Source organism: Furipterus horrens, unplaced genomic scaffold (genome assembly GCF_987537825.1).
Source record: "Furipterus horrens unplaced genomic scaffold, mFurHor1.1.pri manual_scaffold_8, whole genome shotgun sequence".
NCBI lineage: Eukaryota > Metazoa > Chordata > Mammalia > Chiroptera > Furipteridae > Furipterus > Furipterus horrens.
The window spans coordinates 69,605,827-69,632,169 of record NW_028327178.1 but is presented as its reverse complement, the minus strand read 5'-3'; the positions used below and the strand labels follow the sequence as shown (position 1 = coordinate 69,632,169).

The following is a 26,343-nucleotide window of genomic DNA, read 5'->3' as shown; positions in this document are numbered from 1 at the left end:
AGCTTCAGTTTTACCTTGTCTGTGAAAATGCCACTGTATGAATATTAAAAATATATTATCCGATTAATTTTCCCTTAATTTCTCTAATTATAGTTTAGAAATGTAAAAAAAAATGCCAATGGGTTATAAAAATACAATTATATTTCAGGATTGTAGTAAGCTAATCTTCATTTTGGACCTTATTCTTTTTCCCTGTCTCTTGTTACTTAATCTGTACATCCACTATTTGAAACAATAACCATTGAAAGTTTTATTACTTGAAAAACTCTCCAAATGTTCTTTAGCCCTGCCATTTTCTGCCAAGGATTTTTCATAATTCATTAAAGCATGACTTACTAAACTAGTACAATGTTACCCATATTTCATTTTCTTTTATACTACAATGCCTATTGTAATTCTGGTGAAATTTCAATCCTCCAAAACACAATATTCAATATTGTACACTTTAAACTATTCACCAAAGCCCTCAGTGGACTACTTTATTAATAACTATGAATATAATAATACCAAAACCTTACTGTGATATGGCTAAACAAATTATATTGGTAATAAGAAAATTTTACCTCCACAATTTCAGTTGCAGTAAATAACCACTACTTACTGGGTTGGATTTTATTTTTTATTAAATAAAATTTTACTGCAGCTTCTTCATAAAGGACATCAGCTTTAAAAATTGATTTTTTTAAAAAAGTATTTAATTCCGTTTGAAATGGAATTAAACACATCACTATAATGTATTATGCTTTACCATTTCTCCTGAGGAAGAACATAACCAAAACCTTTCCTAAATGTCATCTGGGATTTAGTAAAGCCCCATTTGTTCAAGCACCAACCAGCATTCACATCTACTCAGTATAACAAGGAATTTTTCAAGAGAAAAAGATCTTCCTCTGCACACATACTCATCTCTACTACAAGTGAACTTCTTGCCCCTCATAGCTGAGAACCGCCGCTGCCTCACAGCCCTGAGGCCTTGTACCGAGATTGCAAAACAGCTGATGCAGGTTTTCTAACAGAGGCCTCGTGTTGCCTTTAAGACTTGCTTGTAGTGCTGGCCTCATTATCTTCCACATACTCTCCACTCGGCCGCCAAATGAAAACCAGTGGTAAAAGTGATGGCCCACCAGGAAAACTCCCACAATTGTGCTATTTTACTTGGCTTTCACATGGTGTTTATTGTTTGGTTTTAACTTGAGCTGAAATTTAAAAAAAAAAAAAAATCAAAGAGTCCACTAAAAAAAAGTAGCATTTCTTGAGAAATCAGATCTGGCCACTGAATCCATATGCTACCCTAGCAACAACCAGATGGAGTTAAATCATGGCCAAACTCTCTGACCACGATAAAAGTCCTTCCTTTGCCACAGTTTCCTTGACAATGAGCACTAAAGTCAGCATCATCCGTCATTGTGCTTTTACTGTTGCTTTCCTTATGGTGTCTGTTCCACTCTGTGACAACAGTAAAAAATGATGTTATACTTGGAGGGCTCTGTGTTGAGAGAGAAATGGAGTTGGAGATGAGAGAGAGAGAGTTTGAGAGAGAGAATACCTCTCTAACAAAATGAAGAACAATCCTATAATTTTCATGAGTAAATAGCAGTCCACTTTCCAAACCCTGATATAATTGCTTCTGTGCAAATTGTTTTTACGGAAAATGGCCACACCACTCCAGTTCCATGTGTTCTTTCACAGCTTTGCTGCCCCTAGAGGAAGAGATAGATTTTAGGTTCCCTCCTTTTGCCTCTGGGCAGGCCTCTATGACCATCTTCATGAATATAATATGGTGGAAGAGTTACCACTCAAATTGCAAGATGAGGTTGGACAAGAACACAGAGCTCTCTGGACTGGTTTTTTCTCTCAGGACACTTACCCTGGGAACTCAGCCACCATGTTGTGAGAAGGCCCAAACCACATGAAGAGGCCACATATGGATATTTCAGCCAACAAGCCCAGCTAAGATCCCAACCCACTGCCAATACCAACTGCTAGACATACAGTGACAACTTTTTGTAATTTTTTAATACCTAACACATTTTCTGGACGGAAGAAGAAGGATTGAGGTGGTTTATCTTCGGATGATTCCAGCCCCTAACCATCAAGTTACTCTCAGACTTCAAGTCTTCCCACTGAGGCCTGTGACATTGTTCAACAAAGACAAACTGTCCCCACCTTGCCCAGTCTGAATTTCTGACCTTCACAATCTGTAAGCTTGTTTTGCACCACTGACTTTTAGAATAATTTGTTACAAAGCATCATATAATCAAGCAACTCCTTCTGAGAATTAGCTTTAAGTGGCCATCCTGCTTGTTTGTCTCAATTAAAACAATTGTATCTGGGGACAGAAAAAGACATGCCAATACTAAATATTGCTATGTTCATTTGTTTGTTTATTATTTATTTATTCATTACTATGTCAGAGCTTCACCTGTTACCACTGAAATAAGTGTGTGTCTGTAACATATCTCAGGTCCCATGCCCTACAGGAGCAGATATTAGTGAACACTTGACAAACAGAGAGATCCTAAACAGCAGTAAGCAGCGGTACACCGGTCAGGTTCCTTGTAATCATTTTACTCTCAATGATGAAGAAGACTGCTTGAAGGCCCTGACTTGGATAAGAAACAACTCCATCATCACAAAAGGTAAGGATGTGGTTACTGTGCATCTTTTCAGAATAGTTCTTTATTTTTATAATAAATGTCACTCTTCATCTAGTTCCAGTATATAATTAGTGTTTAATTAATTCCAACCAAATAATTCATCTGTCATGCTTTGTTTTCCAGATTAATTTACAACTTGTTGTCATTTTTTGATACCCAGCATGTTTGCTGGGGGAAATAGAAAGGCTTGAGGTAGTTTAATTATCTATAATTATTTTATTATACAAAATGAATATCTGAAGAGCAAAGCATGGATAAAATTATTAACTAATTAAAGAATAATTTAATAAGCAAACATGTTTAGCAATTATGTGGAAAATATGTCTCCTTTTGTGAAGCTGAAAAGATCTAGGAAGAAAAAGAAAGGTCTGTGTCTGAAGGCTCTTTTCTTCTTTTCACATCCATTGTTCTCTTTCTTGGTGTTGCTGCACAGTCCTTCCCACAAACACACATATTTAAGTTGCATGCCACTTTTTGAATCAAAATGAGAACATAAAACATTTGCACAAATGCTTCTGCCACTCATAAGTGTTCAAGCTTTGTCCTCTATTGATTGGATTAAATTTAAATTGTTTAACTAATAAAGCAACCAGAACATGGCCTGCCTACCTATTTGTCCTTAATTGAAACATGGCAGTCAAGTTCTGGAGAAGACAGTGCAGCCCATTTATTTTACCTTAAGCACCAGGAGGGCCAATGACTTGGTTGGCTTATAGAACCACCCATGAAGAGCTGGGATTCTTACGCAGACCTTGAATTCAGTTCAGGGATGTAAAAATCACTAAATGCCCAGAATGTGGGCATCAATAAATAAAATTAAATATATAAATTCATTAAATAGATATATTTAAATATAATGTAATTTTATTAGTTAATATAATTACTATATTACAATTAAATATAGTTTGTCCTGATTTTTGGTGGAAGATTTAGAGGTTAGTTGAATTTTGTCAAGTTACTGCATTTACTATATTAAAAAGTTACTGATTTATTACATTAAAAATCAATATCAATGAGATTTAATTCATTGCTGGATTCAATTTGCTAATACTTTACCAGCTATTTGCATTTAAATTCATATGTGAGATTGACCTATAGTTTTCTCTTTTATGCTATACTTGTCCAGTTTTTGGAATCAAGTCTATACTAGTCCCACAAAGTGTTTTTTGGGAAACTTTCCATATTTTTCTAGGGTCTGAATATTTCATGCAACCTAGAAGTTGAACAAAAGTCTCCCATAAGACCAACTGGGTCTGGAACTTTTGGGAAGAGTTAGAATCCATAGATATATAATGGGGACTAGATTTAAAACTTGACAAAGTATTTTTATATTTGCATCAGAAGTTGGTGTTATTTACGGTTTTGCATTTGTATGTGTTTAAACCTGTTTCAACAATTTAGTTATTCATGTTTATAAACCCTCACCTGAGGACATGCTTTCATTGATTTTTGAGAGAGAGAAAGGGGGGTGGGGAGAGAGAGAGAGAGAGAAAGAGAGAGAGAGAGAGAGAGAGAAACATCTATGGGTTGCCTCCCATACACACTGCAACCGGATTGAACCTGCAACCCAGGTATGTGCCCTGACCAGGAATCGAACCAGCAACCCTTTGGTGCATGGAACAATGTTCCAACCCACTGAGCCACGCAGCCAGAGCAACAGTTTAATCTTTAATCACTACCCAATGATCTACATCCGTCGGCAGCCGTCCGTCTCGAGAGACGATGGTGTAGCTTCTTAAGAGTCTATCTGCACCGCCGAGAATGGCTGTGCAGTCCGACTCGGGAGTGACACGGTATCTGTCTCCTCCCGTGTTGAATCGACATCTTACGATGACGCTGGAGTGTCCTCTTCAGTGAAGCTGAAGCTACAGAGCCTGGGAAGGGTGATATGGAGGGTCTGCTGTTGTCCATGCAGCAGACCCCCCCTCTCTTCGCAGCTGAAGGGTCCAAGGGAAAGACGGAGTCAATACAGCTTGGCTTCAGGTGCGCCGCAGGAGTTGCCAGTGTTGACTACAACGTCAAACCGCCTTAGGGACTCCGGCTCCGGATTTTCTGTCGGGGTTTACTCCCTTAGCCTTTCCCCTGAAGAGGTATGCCGCAAGGCAGCGAAGGTTTTTTGGAGTCAGAGTTTTCCTTCTCTGATGTGCCCTGACTGGAAGATCGAACCAGCGACACTTAGCTCGCAGGCCGACGCTCAATCCACTGAGCCAAACCAACCCCTACTAGATATAGGATCTAAACAAATTATCAGACTTTCCTATAGTATCAACTCTAAAAGTTAACTCTAAACAATAAACAACTTGGCAGGGCTAATGACAGCAACAATGTTAGTATGTTACTAAGTAAGAAATCAGCCCTACTGGTCAGGGTAGAAAGGAATAAATATCTTACACCTAGATGTGATATAATGGTGGTGCTTGAGAAGAAGCTGACAGTGAAAATGATGATAGCAGCCACTTTTTATCTTAACAATTATTTTCTGTTACATGCATTAGCTCACTTAACCTTCTCAACAACCAACAGGTAGGTAGCCCAAGTAAGGTAAACATAGTGGTCAGCTCTATGGGTTCAGATCTTAGTTCTGCCACTGTATAACTGGTCAAATTACTTAAATTCTGTTCATATATAAAATACACAGCATTCAAAATGACTAAGCAAATATTATGAAAACATTGTTGTTATTACATGTAATATGGGTAAGTACACATGTTCAATAAATGTTGAAAAAGTACCCAGATACATTTAATCTTCTACCATTTTAATATGTACTCAACTTAGGCAAGAATTACTTTTAATAAGTTTCAAAGATGTAAGTGGAGAAATAACTATATTTCCTAATAGTACTAAATTTACCTCTAGAAAGGTACATTCTTGCTACAATGATCTACATAGGCTTAGGGAATTCTCTAATCTGAGATTAGCAGACTTTCATTATAATGGCCAGATTGTAAATATTTTAGACTTTGTAGGCCACATGGTCTCAGTGACTCAACTCAGCCAGTGGAGCAAGAAAGCAGTATAGACAATATGTCAACGAATAGGCCTGGCTCTATTCCAATAAAACTTTATTTTTAAAAATAGGTGATGTGCCATAGTTTTGCAGAAGCCTGCTATTATCCACACAATTTGTGACAAAGCATTACCATTTAATCAAGGTCAGATGTCAGAATGTACCTTAAACTCCCTGAAAACACAAAGGCATGTCTTAGGACTATGAGGTCTGTCCAGAAAAAGTTCAGCCATTGTTAATATAATGAGAACAGTCTGAGCAACATTAATGTAACCTGACAGCCAAGGAGAGTGGACTGGAATGCACAGACATGAACAATGATGATTTCACTGTACTAGTCAGTAGGAGTGGTAGAGGCCATTGAGTGAGCATGGGTACTGTGTGGATGTTGCATTCAAAATGACTGAGTGAGTAGAGCAATGAATCTGCATCAGATTTTGTGTTAAGCTTGAACATGCCTCCATGGAAACTATTTGGATGATTCAGAAGGCCACAGCTATGGGCAACTGGTGATTGGCAGCTTCATCACAACAGTGCACCTGTTGATACATCACATCTTATGCAGAGTTTTTTGGTGAAACATCAAATCTCCCAGGTGACTCAGCCACTTTACAGCCCAAATTTGTCACCCTGATGGCTTTGTCCAAAACTAAAATCACCTTTGAAAAGGAAGAAATTTCAGACTGTAAATGAGATTATGGAAAATACAGTGGGTCAGCTGATGGCAATTGGGAAAACTGTGTGAGGTCCCAAGGTGTCTACTTTGAAGGGGACAGAGGTGTCATTGTCCTATGTACAATGTTTCTTGTATCTTATTGTATCTTCTTCAATAAATGTCTCTTTATCATATTACATGGCTGGATAACTTCTGGACAGACCTCATATGCCAAATCCTGTTATTATACAGGGTTTTAACATCAAACTATGACTTTTTGGGGGTGTTCAGAATAAGGAACATTTTAACAAGAGAAGGGGCTATGAAAGTGGCAATGCATGTTCTTAAGGTTAATTGTATATGGCAGAGAATTTAGAAATCTAAAAGCAAGAAGCACTGTGCTCTCCTCATATGCCTTCTTTTTCGTGCTCTTGCTTCTCAGATGGGCAAAGATCATCAGTGCTATTCTGGTGATTTGACTAATTGTTACAGATGGTGATACTCTGGTTCCCACTTAAAAGGAAATGCTTTCTTAAGATTTAAGTATTTCTCCAATCAGCACTGCATAAAACCCTTCTGTGTGCCTGCTTTTGTCCACCAAATAGCCCAGATAAGAAGGATGTAAAAATTAGGATTTTTTTGGTCTTAAATGTAGACTATTTTTCCCAGGTCTAGTGTTTTATGACATCCCAGGTAGGTGCTTTTTTTTTCTTCTCTCTTTTATTTTTGGTTTTTCAATTACAGTTGTCCCATTTTTCCTCCATTGCTCTCCCCCACCCAGCCCACCCCTTCTCCCACAATCATATCCCTCCCCGTTGTCCATGTCCATGAGTCATTTATACACATTCTTTGACTAAACCCTTCCCAGGTAGGTGCTCTTAATGCTTAGATGCTGGGCCCAGGGTCTGGGAGGCATCTGAGATACCTGACCTGGCCAAATTAATTTAACTCTGTGCAGTGGCCCTTTTCAAATCACTTCTCACATAAGAAGAGTTAGAAGGAAAAATGTTAATTTCCTGCCTCAAGGGAGCTCTTTCTCTGTGTAGCTTTTCCATAATTAGAGTCATATTCAGACTTGAATTAGTCCTATTTTAGATAATATCTCCATCATATGGGTCGTTGTGAGATAAATGAGGTGAATAAGATGCAACATGTCCAGCTCAGGACAGTGTCTCACACATTGTGAGAATTCAACAATATAGGCTGTTATTATCATTACTATTAGTACCACTTCATGGGACAGAGTTGTTGCTACACACTAAAGGTTCCCTACAGTGAAAGTCTCAGCCTCTGTTGTCCTGGTGATAGCACAGCCCAGGACACAGTCTCTGTTACCAAGCAAAGGGGGGCTCGTTCACGTGGCACCTTGGTATAAGACCCAACAATTAGTGTTGAGAAAAATAGGTCTTTATTTACAATATTCCAACCTGGAGGGTGCTGGGAGCACTCTTGCTCAGAACCCCATTTTACTCTGACCCAGCACTTCCCTTACTCCCCAAAAGGTTATAAACTAAAACCAAGCCCAATAGTTCCCCATCTCTTATCTGTCAGCTCCCTCCTTCAGGATCTGGGATCTGTTGTCATCAGGCTCAATATACTAGTCCAGGAAATCTTGTGCCGTGTTATCCTGGATCATGGTGAAGTCCAGGAAAGGCACAAGTCCTAAGAGAGTGTTGTCTCCGTATGTCCCAAGTTCCAAGAGTCTAGATAGAGTCCAGGTCTGCAAGGCAGAGTCCTTAGAGGCTTCAGAGTCATCAGGGGTGGGCATGATCAAAGCAGCAGCATGCCTGCTTTCTTACGAGTGTAAGCTGCATGGCTGAATCCTGACTACAAGCTGTATAGCTTCTTCTTCTCACATGGCTGCTACACCTGCTGATCCACTCCTCTAACATGCTCTTTCCATTGTGCTTCTTCTTATGGCAGATGGCAGGGCCCTTCATCCCTTCAAATAGCACGCTCCTTCTTCCACACCAGACCTCAATGGCGGATCTCCTTCTTTCATTCTTTTCCAATAGCATGGTTCCTCTACATCCTTTCAAACAACAACCGCCCTATATTCTTTCAAACCGCATGGGTCCCTTCCTTATGGCTCCCCCTAATTTTAAATGCTGACCTGGAACACCATACCTCATTGTTATAAAAAGTATCTTAAGGGGTATTGTCTGCTCTTTCACTCAGCTGTCCACACTGCTTCTCTTCATGAAAAGCTCAGCTATTTCCTTGTCATTGATTTGCAAAGTATCTCAACCTGTATCATCCGTCCATTACCAGCCTTTTATCTGGGTATTAGCACAATTTTTACTTAGCTACCAGCCTGCCATAGATATGCAAAGGACCCTAAAAGCTGTACTATCTCCTTCCCAAAACCATGAGCTGTGGGGACTTTGGGAATCACCCCTGCTCCTGTTGCATCTCCACACAAAAGATGGGGATCTGTACACACCAAGTGCCAGTCTGGTTGTAGAGAGGCATCTGGCCTTAATGAGAGCCCTATGACTGTGAAGTTTGGAGAAGGCTTGTGAAGAAAAGGGGATTTAAGCTCAATCTTAAAGAAGTGTTGCAGAGTGAAAGGGGGTTCTTTCATGTGGTGCCTTGGTGTAAAACCCAACAACTAGTGTCAAGGAAAACAGGTCTTTATTTACAATATTCCAACCTGGGGAGGACAGTGAGCACTTCAGCTTAGAGCCCTGTTCTTCCATAGGACCCAGCACCTCCCTTGCTCCCCAAAAAGCTAGAAGCCCAAAACATACGCAGAAGTTCCCCATCCCTTATCTGTCAGCTCTCTCCTCCAGGATCTGGAGTACAATTTCATCAGCCTCCGTATAACAGTCCAGGAAAACACGTGCCGTGTTGCACTGGATCATGCATGGTTCTCTCTCTGCCCTTTCAAAGCTGCATGGATCTCTTCTAAAACTGCATGGTTCTCTTCCCTCTGCAAACTGTGTGGATCTCTCCTCTCTGAAAACTGTGTGGATCTTGTCTCCTCTCCCTAAAGTGGCTGCCACCTTATTTTTAAATCTGTGACCATGGGGCAGGGTAACCAGATATCCCCATTCACAGAAGCTTGTGCAGGCCCCATATGCCCTTTTCTCACCATTCCATGGTCAAAATCCCTCCCATCTCCTTGGGACCTTGGAAGAACCAAACCATTTGCATAACTAAGACTCTAGCTACCAGCCATAGATATGCTAAGGTATATTGAAAGCTGCCCCCTTCCTCCATCTCCCAACCACAGGCTCTGGGGATTTTGGGGGACCCCTGCTCTGTAACAGAAGGGCAGGCTAAGCAAACTGAGACAGAAGTCGGGGGGGGTTGACTTGTGTCCAAAAGACAATGGCCCAACAACTTGAACTGAAGGGCATCAGAGGGAAATGAAAGTGGAGAAGCAAGTGGAGAATCTCAGGGTCCTGCCAAGTACAGGTTTAACTGGCTACTTTTTAGGGGTTGGGACACTAGTAACGGGGATAACCAGTGCACAAAACAGCACTTTTGGAATATGAACCTTCCATTTGTAGCATCCATCTAGTAGAGAGAAAGCTATCTAATAAGAATGAGTTAAAGCAGACCACGGTGGCCAGTGGGAGGTGAGGTGGCTGTGCATGCAGGTGAAGGTTGGCATATTTCCAAGTCAGTCATGGGATGATGGTATTTGAAGCTTGAAACTGGAAGTCTAGCACATCATGACAAATAAGGAGCAGGGCTGTGTTTCTGTAGTCATTACCATCCCTTACCTGTCAGTTCTTGCTTCCTCTTCATGTCACCTTAAAAACACCAGGAAGAATGTGAAGATTCATCATGAAAGTTAGCTTTTGCTTCATCGGGGCTAATTTTCTCTTCTCAACAATTTAGGGTGGGGTTGGTGGAGGTTGCCGAGGACAAGGCCCTTCCTGCAAGTCTGAGAAAAGAAATTCCTGTGTCTCTTTGACTGTGAAGAGATATCCACCCAGGAATCGCACCCAGGATCCTGGAAAATGCCTGGCCTTATTTTGCTGAAGCACAGGGACTTGAGGGGTAGGGCTTGTTTGCTGAGGTCACTGGAGAGATTGTTCTAGAAGTACAGGTGGATGCTGGGGAGCAGAAACAATGGATGGTCAATAGGAAGAGGCTTCTGTCCTCTGAATTTCTGTTCATTCAAACTACACAGATAGCACCCCAAAACATCACCACTCTCCTCCCAGCAGCTGTTTTATCACTCCTTCCTTTGCTTCCACAGGAGAAACAGTGATTCTGTGATGGAATTAGTCCAGTGTGAAGGAAATGGTTTTCTGGGCTCTAGAGTTGGATGGGTTTACAGGTGTAAATTGTCCTAACATATTAGCACTGCTCCACTATCTGGCAGAATAGCTGATGTCATGGGCTCAAATGCTGCTTTCAAGTGCAAACAAAACAAAACCTGGAGGGTTCAGCCCTAGGTTGGGTGGGGTAGGGGGGTTTGGGAGGATTCAAATAAAACCCAGCAATCTAATACATTAGAACAGCTTATGGCATTAATTGAAACTAATTGAAATTCATCTGCTATTCTGTACTTTCCACGAAAATGAAAAGTTAAAAAAAAAACTGCCTTAATGGCCCAAAATGGATCAATTTTCTTCATCTTCAGCTAAATACAGTTTACTGCCTTATTAAAAGCATGTTTGTAAGGGAAAGCATAACATTAAAATTCTAGTGCATGAATCATCGAACAAAGCCTTTGTTATGTTATATCTAATAGAGCCTCCCCTATTTATTAGGCAGAGCAAAATGGGACAGGTCAGGTTTGGGTCATAGAAATCTTATGGTTTGACTTTTTTAAAAAATCAGAAGAGCATTCTTCTGAACATGATATCTTTTTTTAAAGAGAGCATTTATTTCATAGTTTATTAATATTCTATGACTATTTAAAATTATTTCATTATCTAGTTATTTGATGAAGTTAATTATATAGATAAAATACCAGTTATACATATATGTATTTTAGGAATGTATTACACATCCATCTGTAAATATAATTTTAGTAATGCAAGGACCAGTTCTGAAATCAGACTTGGCAGGTCCGAGTCCTGCTAAACCATTCATTGATGCTTACTGTGTGACCTGAAGCTGTTTACTTAACCTCTCAGTGCTTTCTGGAGACTGTAATAAAACTTATCTCACAGCCTTGTTCTGAGGATGAATGAGATTATACATAACCACTCTATGTGTCTTTTGAAGTGGAAAAAAGGTCTTTTATCTGGCCTTTAATCTATAATAACTATGAAGAAAAATTTATATTAATATCTGTGTGCATAAATCTTGAATTCATTTTTAAAGTCTTGAGATATAATTCCATGGCCAGACTACTAGATCAGGAAATCCTTCCCTTTTCTTCTTTTCAAGTCATGGTTTTCTTCTTGGAGGATCTTCCACCTTTAGAGTATTAAGCATGATGATGAAATGGCAGCAAAGCACATTCTCCAGGTGGTTAAAATTAAAGCAGTCATTTCAAAAGAATAAAAATACCTTTTTAGCATCTACTGAAAATAATTTGCTTAAATGGTTGTTCTCTTACTTTTAGGACAAAGCTGTGACTAAAAAATTAACGCTATATTGTATTTTTTTAAATTAATAGGGAGACTAATTTAGCACTTCATTTCAATAAAGCAGTGTTACCTTTAAATATTAGTGCATTTTTGAGCTCCTGAAACTATTATTTACCTCCTCTAGGAACTAGGATGATTAAACTGGCTTTTTCCCCCCAATTAAGACAAATTGAAGAATCTCCTAAATCCCGGTGCATTATGATATTGGAACTGTTAGTGGAACTGACTGCCGTATTTTGGTGGTCACAATCAAAGTTGCTAAGTGTGTATCAAAAAGCAAAGTGGTCACCTTTTCCTGTATGCCAGCATTTTAAACGGCAAGCCTTAGTGCTTTTTCAGTTTAAGTGACATAAACCGTTACTTTCCCTCTCTTTTTCCCCAACTGGGCTGTTGACACGGAAGCTCCTGTTTTCTCTTTGAAGCGTGCTTACACACTTCTTCTCAAAGGCTGCTGCAGGTTAGCAGTGGAAGAATGACCCAGTGCTTCTTCTTGCCAACTTTAATGTGAGGAGCTTTCACACAGTTGTCTTTTTATTGGCTCCTTCCCTGCTCTCTGCTTCCTCTTTCAGATCTGTAATCTTAGTGATGCATAATTTATTTCTTAAAAGGGAGAACAAAGATTGGCCTCCCGTGGAAACTGCTATGATTGTAGTCCATTATCCTTTATTCGAAATCCACCCAGACCGTTCTAGTCATCAGTTACCACTTGCCATTTCAAAGTAGGGCAGCCCACCATTTTATCTCTGTCACCTATCAGTGCAAAAACTGGTCATTTCTTTTTTTAATTGATTTTAGAGAGAGAGAGAGAAACATCAATTTGTTGTTCCACTTATTTATGCATTAATTGGTTGATGCTTACATGTGACCTGACCAGGGATTGAATCTGCAACCTTGGCATATCAGGACAATGCTCTAACCAACTGAGCCACCTGGCCAGGGCCAAAAACTGGTCATTCCTTATCTGTTAAATATACCGAACTGCAAAGACAGTGACCAGATTTTTAAAGCACAAAGCTCACATCTAGGGGAAATCCTCAGCTTTCCCACTCTATGTTTTCTGTATATGCATAAAACTTCAAAGCTTCAAAAGAATATCCTAATTATGTGAAGGAAGTCCCTGTAATGTGTTACCTCCTTCTAAATATTTGCAATGATTCATGAGCTATTAAGTATCTAAGTGGTGGAAATACATTGATTACATTAATCTTTAGATACCTGAAGTTGTCTGACGTATTAAAGTATGTTGTAAATGAATATATGTAATGGGTCCCACATAACCTGCTTTAATTTTAACCACCTGGAGAATATGCTTTGCTCCCATTTCATCATCATGCTTAATACTCTAAAAATAGAGGATCTCCAAGAAGAAAACTGTGACTTGAAAAGAAAAAAGGGAGGTCCTATATAACCTCTTCTGTACAGCTGTCAGGGCGTTCCACACCAATGGAATCCCATCCACCCTATTTCATACACTCTAACTGGGACATGACTGTCAGACTAAATGTCTGCCTTAGACAAAGTCCTTTTCATTGTTGTTATTCACACTGTTCATTTAATCTACTGTCACCTCTCACTCCACAACTGCTTTCTTTCACTTTTAAACTTCTTCTTCCAACTCTTACTCAGAGATGAAAAAAATCTGTTTCTCTGAGGTTCTCTCTGTTCTTCTTTCTCCCAAACCATTTCCTTTCTCTCATTTCCTTCCTTCCTATCTCCCCTCCTGATTTAGCCAAAAAATAATCCAACTGGTGTGACAAGATAGTTATATAACTGCTAACTTCCATATAAAATATCCTTGTTTGCCTGGATTTAAACCCCAACGATATGTCAAGAGTATCATTTGATATTGTCGCATTGTCAGCGCATACCATTTGGGTTAGGATTAGGGTTATGTAGGATTTTTGTAAGCTAGAATGGAAACCAATAACCAGACCTAACACCGTGAAGGAGAACGTGTTTCTATCTTATAAATATCAGGTATATAACCCACCCTGTGGTTAGATATTTCTTGTAGTGCCAGCTTAACATTGAACACCAAGTAGAAACACATAGTAGAAAAATCTAGCCACAGTGAGGTCATTCTGTGATAAATATTTAGGAGATACATTTACACAATGGAATACTATGCATCAGAAAGAAAGAAGGAACTCCTGCCATTTGCGACAACATGGATGGAACTAGAGAGAATTATGCTTAGTGAAATAAGTCAGGCAATGAAAGAAAAATACCATATGATATCACCTGATACAGGAGACTAATGAACAACACAAACAAATGAACAAAATTGAACCAGAGGCAAGTAAACAAGGAGCAGACTAACAGTGACCAGCGGGGAGAGGGGAGGGAAAGGAGAGGGGTAAGAAGGGGAAGGGTCTAGTCAAGGAACTAATATAAATGACCCATGACATGGACAACGGGGTAATGATTGACTGTGGGAGAAGGGGTTAGTGGGGTGGAGGGGGGAGCAATGGGGGAAAATGTGGGACAGCTGTAATAGAAAAACGATTAAAATTTTTTAAAAAAGTAATTCTCAGTTAACTTATGATTGGTAATCTGATAAACCTTAAACATTTCATCTGTGCATTCAATCAGGAAACAATCTGCTACTCCCGTTATAGGCCAGGCATTGTGCAAGGCTCCAAGGATAACATAGTGAGCAGGGTGGACTTAAAGTCATCTCACTGGTACATTAATAAGGGTGGGCTGTGGTGAGTGGAGGGAAGGAAAGGTAGAGACCACCAAGGGCTTCCTGAGGCCTCAGCTAGCTAGAGGCTGGACCATAAGCCCAGTCACAACCACAGGCTGTGGTGAGTCCTTGACATGAGGGCTTCAAAAGTGCTACTTCTACCCCATCCATACTAGTAAAATTACTCCAATAAATAGAAGTAATCACATTTCTATGCCTAGGTTGATTTCTCCCAAAATGAAAATTGAGTAATCAAAATCTTTGTTTACTAGATTTTGGTTATTCTATGAATTATCTCTGTGCTTATATTTTTTGCTGTTAGCTTATGAAAAAATTATTTTTGTGTACCTGAGTTAAGTCAATGTTATTGTTAACAGTTCTAAATGTCATTGTTATTGATGATGTTGGTGATAATAGTAATAATAATAATAATAATGGATTGTGTATAAAAGTGCTTTGCTTTGTGCCTGATATATAGAAGTCATGAGATAAACATGAATCTAAAAATTCTTTAAAAAGAGAAAAATGATGTAGAAAGAATTCACAACTGCACAAAGATAATGGAAAGAATAATCCCCCCACAGAATGGGGACATTTAAAAGCCAAGATATCAGGGTAAGTGTCTCTGAGATTGGGCAAGCTGCAGCAGCCCAGGCTGGTCACAGGTGTCCGGGCAGGTCCTTCTGACTTCCCTGTGGTGCCACATCCTAATTGCCCTACTCCAGCGATTATCTGACTTCTGGATCTCTCGTTTCACTGACCGCCTTCTTCTTGGGAAGATGTTCCTGATGGGTCTGACAGGGGACAAGAGCTCAGTGATCCAGGTGTTTCGGCAGCTGAAGTGTACAGTGATTGATGTTGATGTCATCGCCCAGCACATGGTCCAGGCAGGACACCCCAACCGCTGGCGCATCCTGGAGGCCTTTGGCACTGAGATCTTGTTGGAGAATGGTGACATTCATTACAAGGTCCTGGAGGACCTGATATTTAACCAACCTGGTGGGCAACATATGCTCAACACCATCACCCACCCTGAGATCCACAAGGAAATGATGAAAGAGACCTTCAAGTACTTCCTTAGGGAATACCACTATGTGATTCTGAATATCCCCCTGCTGTTTGAGACCAAGAAATTGCTCAAGTACATGAAGCACATGGTGGTGGTATATTGAGACAGGATTCACAGCTGGTGTGGCAGATATGGCGGAACAACCGGAACCACAGGACTCAGAGGCTCGGATCAATACCCAGCTTCCCCTGCAGGACAAAGCCTCCATGGCCCACCACATTCTAAACATCTCGGGTGAGTGGAATATCGCCAAACACCAGGTCCTCCTTTTGCACATGAGCTGGAGCACGCTCTGGAGTACCTGCTGCAGAGGCTCGGGGTCCTCACAGGTATGGGCAGCATTGTGAGCCTCCTCTACTTACTCATCTGCTACCTCCTACCTTCCCCCTAGCTAGCAGGAAGCCCCAGGCCTGTTTTCTCTCAGCCCCCTCAACTAACTCTCTCTCTCTCTCAGAACCCCGAACTCAGCCAACCCTTCTTTGGGGTACATTCTCTCTGAGGCAAAGAAACAGCCCTCTGTCAGTAGATATTCTTTTCCGCCTTCCCTAGGGTCCCTGCCTCTGGAACCACCTGTAGAACAGTGTCCACAATAATACCTGAAAGCAACTGAGGGAAACCATTATACACTTCTTGTGAGTGGGGGTGAGGAACATTGTCTTTCTGGCCCTCATCAGTGTTTAAGCTGGGAGGTTCCCTGGGCTTGGATCCTCTTTGAGCACATGGCCAAAACCTCCTTCATGGACAATGGTAAATCATTTTGGACAAAGGGCTACCACCTTCAAACATGATTCTTCCCTAGGTTGACAGCCTGAGCCAGGATGCGGTGAAGATTCCCTGTGGGTAATGCAGTAGTTGGCAGAGGCTGGGCCTCTTCTGGGATGACCCACTGTCCCACCTTGGCATTTGTCCAGCTCCCTTTACCCTGCTCACCATCTCCCAGCACGCTCTACCTTCCACTCCATGTACTCCTAGCCCTAAACTCTTGGTAGTCCACGTGCCCCAGACAGTTCTGACTTCCGGGCCTTCATCATGCTGTTTCCTGACCTGGAATTTTTTTTTTCCCCTATAACTGGCTGACTCCCAGCTCAGGCACTCTCTGAAGCCCCAGGTTGGGTTAGGTGCTCTGGGATACCACCATCATGTTTATCTGAACCCACAGTATAATAATCAGCCAAAAGCTGCTGGTCTCTCCTACTAGACTGTAACCCCTTTGAGGGCAAGGACTGTCCTTTTTTAATCTCTGTTTCTGGTCCAGAGCCTGAATTGCTGTTGGTGCTTAATAAAGTTTGTTGATCTGAAAAAAAAGAAAGGCAAGAGGTCAAACTGGCAAAGAGTGATGGGCTGATATTTTATCGGTAATGTTAGCTTTCGGGGGCTAAGGGAGGTAGAGAAGGCCAGCAGCCGAACATTGGACAAGATGATTTACTGAGTGTGCGACACAAAGGGCTGGGGTCGGGCCGGACACCAGCAGCCAGGGGCAGGGCAGGGTGCGTTTTTAAGGAGCTCTGAGACTTGGAATGCATAAGCAGTACAGGACAGGCTAAGTCGCCCCCTTGTACAGCCAGTAGATTTGTGGTTGGACAGTTGCCATCTCCTGATAGTGGCCTGAGTATACGGCAGCTAGGGGTCGGGGGAGTTGAAGGGGCTTTCTGCAGATGGCTCAGGTTGGGGAGTGGGAGTTGATTCTGAGAACAGAGAAGTTGCTCAATTTCTGCCTGCAGATAAGGACACCTTTGAAGGAAAGGCAGTCACTGGTGCCAGGGGCAGCAGATTTATTGAGGGTTAGGCAGTCCCCAACACCAGCCGTTACTGTGAGAGCTTGCTAAAGCCAGGCCTGGATTCCCAGGACCCAGGTCTGATGCCTAAGAGGTAATGAGAGAAATATAACTAAGCATATAAAACATGTTTAAATGAAAAATTTTAGATGATATCATATGAACATTTATTTAATATATGCCCAATTGTGACAATAGCTGATTGATATGATAAAGTCTCATATTTGGGGTTGAGGGTTGTTTCAAATTAAAGGTAGACAAAAATATTTCAAAGTTAGAATATACACATCAAATTTAAACATTAGGGGTTTTATAAAATTTATTACCTCTTGAATTGAAAAGCATCACTCTCTCTGGGTCGAGAGTACAGCTTTCCAAACCCCAGCAATATTGCATTGCTTGGGCTTCCATGAGTCCATAATGAAAAAGTTCACCTCCCAGTATAGCCACTAAAAGCTAACATGAAGGAGACTGGGAAAATATTAAACTCCACGTTGTGAGTTGTATAGGGCCTAAATGCTTAAATTTGTTTCACTTAAATGTTGTTTTGGCATGCATATTTTAAAAGGGAAGGAGACCCCAAACCTTTGACAGTTTGAGGTTCGAGTTTTGGCTTTCCTGGCAGGCTGACTCTTTGTTATGCCAGACACCAGGATTCATGTTTCACAGCAGGTGGGAATCTCAATTATTTAAGCAAAATGTTGGCTCTTTCAGCAAAGGAAAATGAAGCTCACCTATGAATGTTGCATTAGAAGAAGGAATAGAAGGGGGAATAAAAAAGATAATAGCCACAATATTGGAGCCTCCTAGTGAAGGCAGGATGAAAGGACTCCACCCCTGGCTTCAGTGCCCTCTTGGTATTCCATATTTGAATAACAGGAAGTATGGGAGAACTTTCTAGATGCTATAATCCTCAGAGAAGCAGTCTGAAAGTTATTTTAGTTCCTTTTTTTTCCTAAGCAAATAAGATAAGCCATTACACCTTTTTTTCAATTTTGAGTTAAAATAGATTTCTGCATAATTTAGTCAACCTAATTGAATAAATACACTTACCATTTATTTTGCTTCGTATAATTTCTTTTCATATAACTTCATAAACAGGAGAAAAAAAGAGAGATTCAATGAATCTATCATTTTGTGGTAAATTGTTACAGCTTGCCTGAAAAATGAATCTACAGCAGTTTATTTGCGAAAAGGTAAAAATGTCAATTCAATGTCAAAAATAGCATGTAAATAGCATATAATATTTCACTCATTTAATAGTATCTTTGATCGTACAACTGGTGAAACTAGTAGAATAGCATATATAATTAACTTTTGTAATATTTTTTAAGATTTTATTTATTTTTAGAGAGAGGGGAAGGGAGGGAGAAAGAAAGAGAGAAACATCGATGTGTGAGAGATACATCGATCAGTTGCAGTTGCCTCTCACAAGTCCCCAGCTGGGGACCTGGCCCACAACCCAGGCATGTGCCCTGACTGCAAATCGACCTGGTGACCTTCCAGTTTGTAGGCTGGCATTCAATCCACTGAACCACACCAGCCAGGCCTTTAATATTTTTAAGAACTATAAATAAATAGTATAAACTATTACCATCAAAATGTTGTTGCATATAGGGGAAATCTACCAAGATAATAGTGATTTTATTTTTACTTACCAAAAGAATACTCTTTGGCCCCTTTTGCTAGGTCTTGATACAGTACATTCTAGAAATGAGAATTTAAATATTTATAAAAATTATCTGTTGGCCCTGGCCAGTGTGGTTCAGTTTGCTGATGTGTCATCCATAAACTGAAAGGTTGTGGATTCAATTTCCAGTCAGAGCACATACCTAGGTTGTGGGTTCCGTCCTGGTTGGGGCACATATGGGAGGCAACCCATCGATGTTTCTTTCTTGCTGAAGTTTCTCTCCCTCCCTCCCTTCCCCTCTCTCTAAAATCAGTAAGCATGCCCTCAGGTGAGGAAAAACATAAGGAAAAAAAATATCCATTGAAAAGCAAAATGTCCTAGTCTTTAGTTCTCAAAAAACGGAAAAATTTCCTTGAAATCAATAAGGTTCAACATTTAAATATTAACATATCTGTACGATCATGTACATGAATTTTTTTTTTTTTTTTACTATTGTCCTTTTCAGTTTAGGAAGAACTTGTATATATTGCAAACTTTAGTAATGTTTCCGTTAATAAGTGTGGCAAAGAGGGAAGAAAACAGGATAAAAGGTTTAATTCTAGACAGTTTCATTTACCATAATTACAACTTTTGAATTATAGGAACATAAACGAATGTCCTACTTCTGACTTAAAAGTACTTGACTACTTCGTGGGATGTTTTGTGCCAATTCTTTCCTAAATTATCTTAGTCATTGTTGCTAGGTAACACCACTGGTTTTCAGCAACTGAAAAGGGAGAGCGTTACAGGGAGCAATTCGGTATTATTAGCATTTGACTAATAATGTTGTTTCTTTAAAACTGTATATCTTAGCATTTCCCCCTTTTCTAGGGAATGTCATCATTTATGGGGATACAATCGACACTTACACCACAGTGGAGACGCTCTTAAAGCTTGGCGTAAGGGGCTCCTGCATCCACCTGGTGCAACCCCCACCCACCTCCACCATCACCTGCATCAACAACTACTCAGTGGAAAACGCAGTGGAGGATGCGCTCAGAGCAGCGGGGGTTACCATTTACCCGGAGGCACTCCTGGCTCAGTGGAACGAGGGCCAAAACCCAGACCCCATTCACAGCGCCTGCTTTACCACGCCCACCAAGCCTTTCAAACTCCCGTGCTCCGTAAGTAGGTCCTGTGACCCTCACTTGCTGCATTTGGACCTGGGGTCAAAAAGATGGGGGATGGTAAATGTATAGTCGTCATCTTGGGTTTTGTGTCCTAATTGCTCAGTTTATCTATTGCTGAGTAACAAGCAGCCCCAAACTTAGTGGTACAAAACAAGAATCATTATTATTATACATGGTCCTGGGGTTGGACTAGGCTCAGCTGGGCAGCCCTCACCCGAAGTGTCTCATGGGGTGGGTCTAGAATTATCTAGAACGCATGTTTACCCGCATGTCAGGTGGCTGATGCCAGATCAACTTCAGCTGAAATTTTGACCAGAACACTTATAATTGACCCATTTCATGTGACTGAGTTTCTTTTTATCATGGTGACTTGGTTCTAAGAGCAAGTGGAGAAAGAGAGAGAGAGAGAAAGCTGTATGACTTTTTATGCCCTAGCCTCAGAAGCCAAGTGGCATCAATACAGTAGTTCCTTTCTATATCACGTTTCACTTATCGCGGCCTCACTGTATAGCAGGATTTTTAAAAATATTATATTTAATTATTTATCATGGATTTTTCACTATATCGCGGGATTTTGCAGTACTGTATACATATGTTGTTAAAGTTACGTAAGTTTAAGAGTGTAGAATATGTTTTAAGAACATAAGTAGTGTTTATAAAAGTGTGGAAAAGGTTAATAAGGGACTGGGAATGGTTTATACGTGTGTGGGAATTGTTTATAAAGCCTTAAAATATATATAAATACTAAAATAAATGTAAGGTTCCTACTTCATGGATTTTCACCTATCGTGGCAGAAGGGGGGTGCTGTCTAGAATGTAATACCCATGATAAGTGAGGGAATACTGTACACCTACATTCTACTAGAGACAAGTCACTAAGGCTGGTCCATAGTCAATGGAAGGGAATTAGACCTTGCATCTTCATGGAAGAAACATAAAAAATTTGAAGAGTGCCAACATTAAGAAGTTGCCATGTTCCAGGCACAATGCTGAATGCTTGTAGTGCGTTCTGTCACTTCCTTGTAGCAGCTCTGCAAAGGGAAGCATCTCATTTTACAGCAGAGGACATCATGGCTCCAATTAAGTGGTATGCTGGGATACCAACCCAGGTCAGCAGGCCCCCCTAAGTCTATGCTGCTGTTAACTTCTTAAGATCCTGGATATAGCAATAGTGAGTCTTTCTCCATGGCACAGAGACTTAGAAGATATATAGAGTACTCCCCTTTATTTTGGGTGGAGGGAGTGTAACAGCACAATTTATAACCTGTATCCTCAGAGTTGCCCATTCAGGAGATTAGAGGAAGTCCAAAGGGAGAGAGGGATGGGGCCAGCCAATCCAATGAAGAGGAGGAGACCCCACACAAAGGGAGGCTGAGGTCAGTGTGAGTATTGAAGCTGTGTAGGGCAAGAGTGGATGGTAGCAGTTATGGTAAAAAATGCCAGCAACATCTAGTGGGTAATTGGGTTGGGGAGGTAGGTGGGAGTTCATACTAATGCCTTGCCCAAGAGAAAGGGTTGTTTAGCCTAAGTCAGGGCTTCTCACCCAAATGTCTTTAAGGGTAGAAGATGATGACTTATCCCCATAGAGTCTAGCTAGGGGCTCAAAGCAACCCATTACCACCAGAAATTTATCATTTTATCCTGATAATCCATGTAAATTTTGCATTTTACTCTTCAGTACATTCATTTATTCATACATGCCACAAATATGCATGGAATATTAGGTATTAGGTTCTATCCTAAATGTGAGGGATATAGCAGTGAAAAAGAGAAAAAGTTCATCTTATTTTAATATAAAAGAAGCATCATCTGCACAGGTATGTCACAATACCTATTTACAACAAGAAGAATCAAACTGTTTTCACCCAAATTTCCCTTCCACTTCCCAAAATGGCCTTCCTGGAGGATGTGCCAACTCTATCCTGAAAAACCTCTGGAGGTGGGCACATACTTTGTTTAGGAAGCAGAGTCATAAGGAAGCTTCCCCAAATACCCAATTGAATACAGCTACTCTAGCAGCTTCAGGGAAGAATTGGAATCATGGCAAGGACACCTTACAAATAAATACTTGCAACTGCTTTAATCCAAAACACCTTTCTGCTAAAACTTCAACTTAGAGCAATCTGGGTTAGACATTGACCTACTATCAGGTCTAGTCTCCTGCTCCCCCTGCTCTGCTCTTCACCACAAGGAATGGCCTCTGCAGAAGACATTTACCAGGTCCAGTTGCTCTCTGACATCCAGATCCTGACAGGAGATTAGAAATAGGAAGGGAAAAGTCAGGGTATTTATCACTCCTGCTGTCTACATTGGGCATCATCTCTGTCAGGACATTGGGAAACTTTTGGTGGGGATGAATATATTTCTGATGTTGACTGTAGTGATGGTGTTATAGGTTGAATTGTGTCCCCCTAGGAAGATATTGGTCCTAACCCCAGCACCTGCAAATATGACCTTATTTGGAAATAGGTTCTTGCAGATGTAATCAAGTAAAGAAAAGATCATATTGGAATGGGGTGGGCCCTTAATCCAATGACTGGTGCCTTTATATGGGGAGAGATATTTGATGACACAGAGGAGACACATAAGGAAGAAAGCCATACATATGATGACAGAGACAGAGAATACAGTGATGGCAGCTGCAAGTCACTGAAGGTGTATTAGTTATGGGGCAAGAATTGCCAGCAACCACCAGAAGCTATGAAGACACAGAGAAAGAACCTTCTCTAGATCCTTAGGAGGGAGCATGATCCTAATACTTTGATTTCAGACATCTAGTCTTCAGAACAGTGAAAGAATAAATTTATATTGTTTTAAGCCATCAATTTTGCTGTACTTAATTATAGCAGGCCTAGGCAACTAAAACAGATGTGGTGTATCACTTCTCAGTGATCAAGTGTAGTACCTGTTCTTATCAGTTTGAAACACATGATATTGGTAACAGACACAGAGGCAAACAAACACAGGAGCCTGTCAAGATGAGGAGACAGAGAAGTATGGTCCAAAAGGGGGAATGGATCAAGGTTCCAGTGGAAAAGCTAAGCGATGAGAAGATAGCCAACCTAACAGACACAGAATTCAAAATACTGGTGATAAAGATGCTCACAAACTTGACAGTTATGCTTGGGTACGGCAAAAGCATCAGGGAAGAGTGAAGGCTATGCTAAATGAAATGAAGGAAAATCCACACAAAACCAATGGTGAAGGGAAGGAAATCAGGGTTCAAATCAATGATTTGGAACAAAAGGAAGAAAAAAACAGTTAACCAGTACAGAATGAGGAAACAAGAATTGAAAAAAATGAGGAGAGGCTTAGGAACCTCTGGGACAAATTTAAACGTGCCAACATCCGACTCATAGGGGTACCAGAAGGAGAAAAGGAAGAGCAAGAAATCTAAAGCTTATGTGAAAAAATAATGAAGGAAAACTTCCCAAATTTGGCAAAGGGAAATAGACATACAAGTCCAGAAAGCACAGTGTCCCAAACAATCTAGACCCAAAGAGGACCACACCTAGACACATCATAATTAAAATGCCAAAGGTTAAAGATAAAGAGAGAATCTTAAAAGCATCAAGAGAAAAGCAGAGAGTTACCAACAAGGGGGTTCCTATAAGAATATCAACTGATTTCTCAAAAGAAACTTTGCAGGCAAGAAGGGATTGGCAAGAAGTATTCAGTGTGATGAAAAGCAAGGACCTACAACCAAGATTACTCTATCCAGCAAAGCTATCATTTAGAATGGAAGGGCATATGAAGTGCTTTCCAGACATGGTAAAGCTAAAAGAGTTCATTTTCACCAAGCCATTATTATATAAAATGTTAAAGGGACTTATTTAAGAATAAGAAGATCAAAATTATGAACATTGAAGTGACAACAAAGTCACAATTATTAACTGAATCTAAAAAATAAAAACAAAATCCAACTAAGCAAACCAGGACAGGAACAGAACCATAGGTATGGGGATCATTAAAAAAAAAAAAAAAACAAATGATATCACAAATGTATGGCCCTGATAAAACTAGAATTTTTATAACTGGAATTATACATTATGTACTATACTATATTGGGATTATTTCACTTAACATAGTGATATTGAGATTTATTCAAAACATTCCATGTAGCAATAATTCACTTTTTTTTATTGCTGAGTAGTTTCCATTGTATGGATACACCACAATTTGTTCATTCACTTCCTATCCACATTCTTATACACATCTTTGTGTAAACATATTTTCATTATTCTAAAGAATGGGTAGGCCATATAGCTTTCCAAAGTGGCTGTATCATTTCACATTTCCACCAACAAGTTAGGGTTCAGTTGCATTATATTCTTGAAAGCACTTGATATTGTCAGTCTTTCTAATTTTAGCCATTCTAATAGATATGACGTCATGTATCATTGTGTTTTTAATCTGTGATTTTCTGAAGATTAATAATAGAGCTTCTTTTCATGTGCTTATTGGTCATTGGTGTATCTTCCTTCATGCAGTATCTATTACAAATGGGTTTTTAAATTTTTGTTTCCCTCCTAATCATTGCTATAGTATGTAAAGTGCAAACATGCAAATATGACCTTATTTGGAAATAGGTCATTACATTCTTTGTAACCAGAAACATTGCTAAATTCACGTACTAGTTCTAGTAGTTGTTTTTGGATATATAAACCATATCATCTGCAATTGGGGACAGTTTTACTTCTTTGTCCAATATTTATGTATTTTATTTTATTTACTTGCTTTATTGTACTGGCTAGGACCTTCAGTGCAATGTTGAATAAAAGTGCTGAAAGTGGATATCCTTGTTTTGTTCCATTTCTCAAAAGAAAACATTCAGGCTTTTACCACTAAATATGAGGTTAACCATGAAGTTTTCTTTGGTACCTTTTATCAAACTGAGGAAGTAACCTGTCATTCCTAGTTTATTCATAAGATTTATCAGGAATGACTGTTGAATTTTGTCAAGTGAATTTTCTGTATTTATTAAAAAGATCATATTTTTATCTCTTACTGCTATTGATAGGGTAAATTACATTGATTTTCAAAATGTTTAGTCAATCTTACATTTCTGGATAAACCCTAATCAGTCATATATATTAATCCTTCTACATACTGTTGAATTTGATTTTCTAGTATGTTTTAAGAACTTTTGAAACTATTTTGCAACTATATTCATGATGGGTATTGATCTATAATTTTCTGTTTCTGTAATGTCCTTGTGAGTGTTTGGTACTTGACCTATGCTGGGCTCATAAAATAATTTAGGCAATATTGCTTCCTCCTCTATTTTCTGAAAATGTTTGTGTAAAATTGGTACCATTTCTTCCTTGAATGTTTAATAGGACTAACAGTGAAACCATCTGGACCTGGAGTTTATATTGTAGGAAGATTTTTAATAAAAATTTAATTTTTTAAACAATATAAGGCTATTCAGATTTGCTGTTTTTCTTATATCACTTTTGGTAAGTTGTACTTTTTAAGAAACTTGTCTACTTCATTAAGGTTGGCCAAATTTATTGGCATCAAGTTGTTCATATATTTGCATATAATCTATTTAAAGTCTAAAATCTGTAGTAATAACCTTTCTTTCATTTCTGATATTGGTGAATTGTATTCTCTCTCTCTCTCTCAATGTTAGTCAGTTTTATTGATTTTTTTTTTTCAGAGAACCAACTTTTGGGTTTAATTTTCTCTGTTATCTGTCATTTTGTCTTTCACTGATTTCTGCTCTTAACAATTATTTTCTTCCTTCTTCTTGCTTTGGATTTACTGTATTCTTCTTAATATAGTTCCTTAATAACCTTAGGTCATTGATTTATATAAGCATTTAAAGCTGTAAGTTTGTTTTTATGTTTTAGCTGCATCCCATTAATATTTTTTTATCCTTACCTGAGGACATTTTTTCATCACTTTCAGAGAAAGAGAGAGAGAGAAACATTGATGTACGAGAGAACCATACATTGGTTGCATTCTGTTATGTGTCCTGATTCCAGATTGAACCCGCAACCTGGGTTTGTGCCCTGACCAGAAATCAATCCTGTGACCTTTCTGTCTAGAGGACAATGTTCCACCCAACTTAGCCCCACCGGCCAGGGCCCATTAATTTTGATATGTTAAATTTTCACTATCATTTTGTT

General features: G+C 39.6%; 1 protein-coding gene and 1 pseudogene across 1 annotated transcript in view; both read left to right on the top strand.

Annotated features, from left to right (window-relative positions):
* The window catches only part of CFAP61 (cilia and flagella associated protein 61), a 431,546-nt gene that overhangs the window by 289,497 nt on the left and 115,706 nt on the right, over positions 1 to 26,343 (top strand). The window contains exons 21-22 of the mRNA XM_090285993.1: positions 2,465 to 2,639; positions 19,911 to 20,203. Coding sequence (XP_090142119.1) covers positions 2,465 to 2,639; positions 19,911 to 20,203 — 468 coding nt within the window. The remainder of the gene's footprint in view (positions 1 to 2,464; positions 2,640 to 19,910; positions 20,204 to 26,343) is intronic.
* LOC150003111 (dephospho-CoA kinase domain-containing protein pseudogene) lies at positions 15,346 to 16,026 on the top strand (annotated as a pseudogene).